At 44.5% G+C, this 4208-nt stretch overlaps 1 protein-coding gene across 1 annotated transcript in view; it reads left to right on the top strand.

The window, feature by feature from the left end:
- Positions 1 to 3089: 3089 nt before the first annotated feature.
- The window catches only part of MMADHC (methylmalonic aciduria (cobalamin deficiency) cblD type, with homocystinuria), a 16672-nt gene continuing 15553 nt past the window's right edge, over positions 3090 to 4208 (top strand). Inside the window, exons 1-2 of the mRNA XM_009319026.1 lie at positions 3090 to 3182; positions 3487 to 3534. Of these exons, the coding sequence (XP_009317301.1) occupies positions 3090 to 3182; positions 3487 to 3534 (141 nt within the window). The remainder of the gene's footprint in view (positions 3183 to 3486; positions 3535 to 4208) is intronic.

The following is a 4208-nucleotide window of genomic DNA, read 5'->3' as shown; positions in this document are numbered from 1 at the left end:
CTGCCACTGCTCATGAAGCACGTTCGAACCAGAGGGAATCTGACCGGCACGCTACGAGAGTCGGCTGGCTTTTGGTATGCTCGGTTACTGATTTGCTGCAAGCGGGTTTTAGAGATCAAAAATCAATAGCAACGATTTTAACTTCGGTTTAACAAATTCCTAATGAAGTTTAATGGATGCCATTAGGTAAATTGCAAGCGCCAGCACTATCCATCATTGCACAGAAATGGAGATACTTTAAAACACATTTTAAAGTTTCTTATATAAGTACAATAAGAATAAAGAATATCTCACTATTTTTATGACCACTTAACAAGCTTCTGCAGTATTCAGATAAGCACCTACAAACAAAACCCCACCGCTCTCATAATCAGGTACAATTCCACTGCCTTCAGATGAACCACACCTGATTAACTGCAGGGTGAAGTGGGCCATGTAAGCAGCAAAGACCCACATTAAGGATGGAAACCCTGGCTTTGGGAAAACAGGCAAAAGCTGCAACTCTAATGCTTATGGAAGAATTCCAAAAGCCTCTATTCGGACAGGCTTAAAAAAATTTTACCTTTCAGCTAATGAATAAAGATGAAGACAAAGAGGTTTTGACTAAGGTCTTGTTCCTGCAACAAGCGAAGAGGACAGGAGAAGCCCCTCGAGGCTGGGCTTTATGTAGCAGCGTACGTGCTTCAGGAACAGCACATGGTTCTCTGCAGAAAGAAAGACAAACTGCCCCCGTACCGAACAGGACAGGAATCCAGGTCCATCACTCACAACCCAAGGAAACAGGTTACAACAGCGGGTGCCACGGAGCTGAGCAGATACTGAAGACGCCACATCTATCTGTACCAGTGCAGGTGCTGGCTGACAAACGCTGACCTGTCCAGGAGCATTTGATGGTTGTGTGAGAAGAGCCCTCCGATTTTCATGAACGCAGAAGCACCCGATCATAGGAAAAGCCACGTTTCCACGCTGGATCTCTGGAGCTCTCCAGTCCAACTCCAGGACCTCATCCCATTGAGTTTTGAAGACCCCCAAGGATGAAGTTCCCACAGCTTCTCTGGGCCCCTGGAAGAGCAGAGTGGGGAAGGGCTGAAAATTCACCCTTTGCTTGTCTTAGGTACCAAAACAGCTTCTCAGAGGCACCTCTGGCTCCTCTGCTTGCAGACCAAGGAATCCAGCAAGTCTGGGGGTGGTGAAGGAGAACACCAACCAGGGCTTGGAGTTGGGTTTTCAGGCAGAGGGGGGTGGTGGCTGGGAAAGTTCCTTTTCGCGTCCCTCTCGCTCTGATGTTGCTGCAGCTGCTGAGACTCTTCCCCGTGCTGCACGTTCAAGCTGCCGAGAGGAAGCCACTGTCACCAAAAAAAAAAGACTGATAAGGAAAAAGAGCATCTCAGTAACAGGGAAACAACAGGAAAAGCTGGTTGTGCACGTCAGGTTTCACTGTTAAAATTGCTGCAGGTTCCTGGACGGAGACTGTTTCTTCCATCTTCATGGAAGGAAGTGTCCCGTTAACCGAACCGACGTGTATTTTTCAGAAAAGACTTAAAAATGAGGAATTAGGTATCAGCTTGTGTGTATTCCTTCCTCTCCCCCAAACTGAGAAAAGTAATCTCTGAGGGAAGAATTTAATCAAAGCCAGCCGCTAATTACTTTCCTGACACCAGGGGAGAAGAATGTTGGCATCAGAAAGATCTGGAAGATTTTCATGATTAATATTTGATAAATCTGTAATTGGATCGTTTGATTTTGCAGTCTCCTTTGAATAGAGGTAGAAACTTTATTGAAATTAATCTTTATGAATTCAGGCCACAAACTTCAGGGGATGATAACTCATTGATTGATTTGAGTATCCTGAAGTGCTAACCCTGGAGAGAAGATAAATTGGGATTGCCTAAGGACAAGTTAATACAGACTGAATGTAATCCAGAGTGCTTTCCTATTAGAGGAAATAAATTACGTTCTGTAAAGAGTTACAGTTGAATTTCTCTAGCCTTTTTTTGCTGAAGTTCAGAGATTCGACGTGAATACTTAATCTAAAAGCAAATGAGAATTAAGTGTGCTAACATTGAATTAATAAAATAGTTGAGTAGCATGCAATAGTGAGCAAATGTTCTCATGGAAAAATACGAGAATAAAAATTGCAACATTATAGTCATCTAATGTATCATATTGTTTACAATTGGATATAAGACTTTTCTTTTGATCCTAATAAAATAAAGCAGAAATTCTATTAAATGCAATCAGAACATTGTAGGGTTGAATATTATTACTATGAACAACAAAAACAATGTCTTGCTCTGATTTTTGGCTATCGAGTTATGTATTGAAACCTTTAGAACTGGTTTATGCTAATAACCCAGCAGCAAAGCAAAAAAAATTGTCCAGAAATAGCTGGTTTACAACTACAGTAAATTAAAGGCCATGTGCACGTTCACTGACGGATCTGAACGCCCAATCTTTTATTTTGAAGGAAGAGATTAAAGTTCCCTTTCCTTAACCAGCATCGCTGCTTTGAACAGACAGCAAAGAAATGGCAAAAAATGAGAAAGAGGAGTCTTAATCCTAGTGTTCCAACGTGGCTTGGGGGCGTTTCCCCCCTACTGCAGAAGCAAACAGCAACACAGCTCTTCTATATTAGCTTTAAAGAAGACTTGGGTTTGGGCACCTCTCCCCTGATATTTTTAATTCAGCATTTAAATAGTTGCATTAGTATGCACAGCACTTTCCACATATGCAAGTAGGGAGGTTTTTGCCTCAAAGAAGTCATGACCTAAATTAAATCACAATATTGAAAAAATGACAAAAAAGCTACCTGAAAACACTACTGAGTCTTAAGCTAGCTACAAAGCTTTCTCCCTTCCCCTTTCCGTCGCTGACAAGATTTATGAGAAAGCAAGATACAGAGGGTGATTGCCTGTGCTAGGCAAACAAAAAGGACTGAACCTGAAGACAAAGATGACGAGGTTGTTCAGCACAGTGCCTGTGGAAGGCTCTTCCGGACTCAGAATTAGAAAATTGGTAAAGATAGCCTTGTTAGAAAAGCTACAAAGACGTAGCATATGAGAAGTCATGGATTTGGTAGATACGGCATGATGGGCAAAGTGTTTGAAGTGGATGAGGAAAAAGGCCAGTATGAAGATGAGAAAGAAGGACCTAAGACGATCCTTCCTACAAATACCCTTCAGGCCAGAGGGGGGCAAACGTGTCACGTTCCAGGTGACATTAGAAAAAAAAAGAGGACGGCAGTTTGAACCCAGGTTATGTCCTGGAAAACCAGTACAATTCTGCCAACGAGGAGGGAGCATGCGCAGGAACTCTACACGTGCGCAGGGATGCGGCTTTGGAATCCATACAACTCCCTGACTTGGTGTATATATTTAACAGACATTCTGTGGGTAGCGATCTATCTGTTCAGCAGAACCCACAGAGTCAGCAAGGCTCAATTCCAAACATAAGCTCTCTTTGTGTTGCCCGTTTTTCTTGGAGCAGCCGAGGCTTGCCCACAAACACAGCCTGGAGCACCTTCAACCGCAGACGGTGAGTAGAGTGGAGCAAAACCGTGGCCCCTTCCCTTTGCCGTGGAGCACCGGAGAGTCCTTCTGCGCAGGGCCTCCAGCCGACTCGTACCGCCACGCTGCTCCGTTGCCACACAAAGCAGAATGCTTTCAATGCGTACGTGCGCGTTTGCGTTTGTAACTTCTGCAGCTAATTGATTTTACGTAGCAGCAAGTACATAAATGAATAGGTGTTTTAAAGCTCAGCCCGTGGAATTACCTCAGCACAAACCTAGCTCATAATGGAAAAGTTTATTTTAAATTAAAGCTGGCTTTGTCAGCAAACCTCGCCCCAGATCCCAAAATGTAGGACCAGGGAGAAAACGTAGCTCACCAAAACAAAAGCGAGGGGAAAAAAAGCCTTTGGTCCATTGAAGAAGGGTTTTAGTCTTATTTTGTAATAGTTTTTTGAGGAAACGACGTACCGCCCTTGGAGGACCAGTTTCGTTAGCAGAAGCGGCACTTACGCTCCCCGTTCTCGTCCAGGAAACCCCTGGGCCCAGCGGCCTTTCGGTGGCCGAGGAGCTCCCCCTGCCTTTTCTTTAATGACAGTAAAAGAGGGGGCTTTTACTCATTTTCGACTTCATTGTACTCCCCGGCCCCAGAAAGCCCCAGCCGAGGGCGGGGGGGGGGGGGGGGGGGGGGGGGGGGGGCAGG

The sequence above is a fragment of the Pygoscelis adeliae genome, unplaced genomic scaffold (genome assembly GCF_000699105.1).
Source record: "Pygoscelis adeliae isolate BGI_AS28 unplaced genomic scaffold, ASM69910v1 Scaffold222, whole genome shotgun sequence".
NCBI classification, from domain to species: Eukaryota; Metazoa; Chordata; class Aves; order Sphenisciformes; family Spheniscidae; genus Pygoscelis; species Pygoscelis adeliae.
This window is presented reverse-complemented; position numbering and strand designations above follow the sequence as displayed.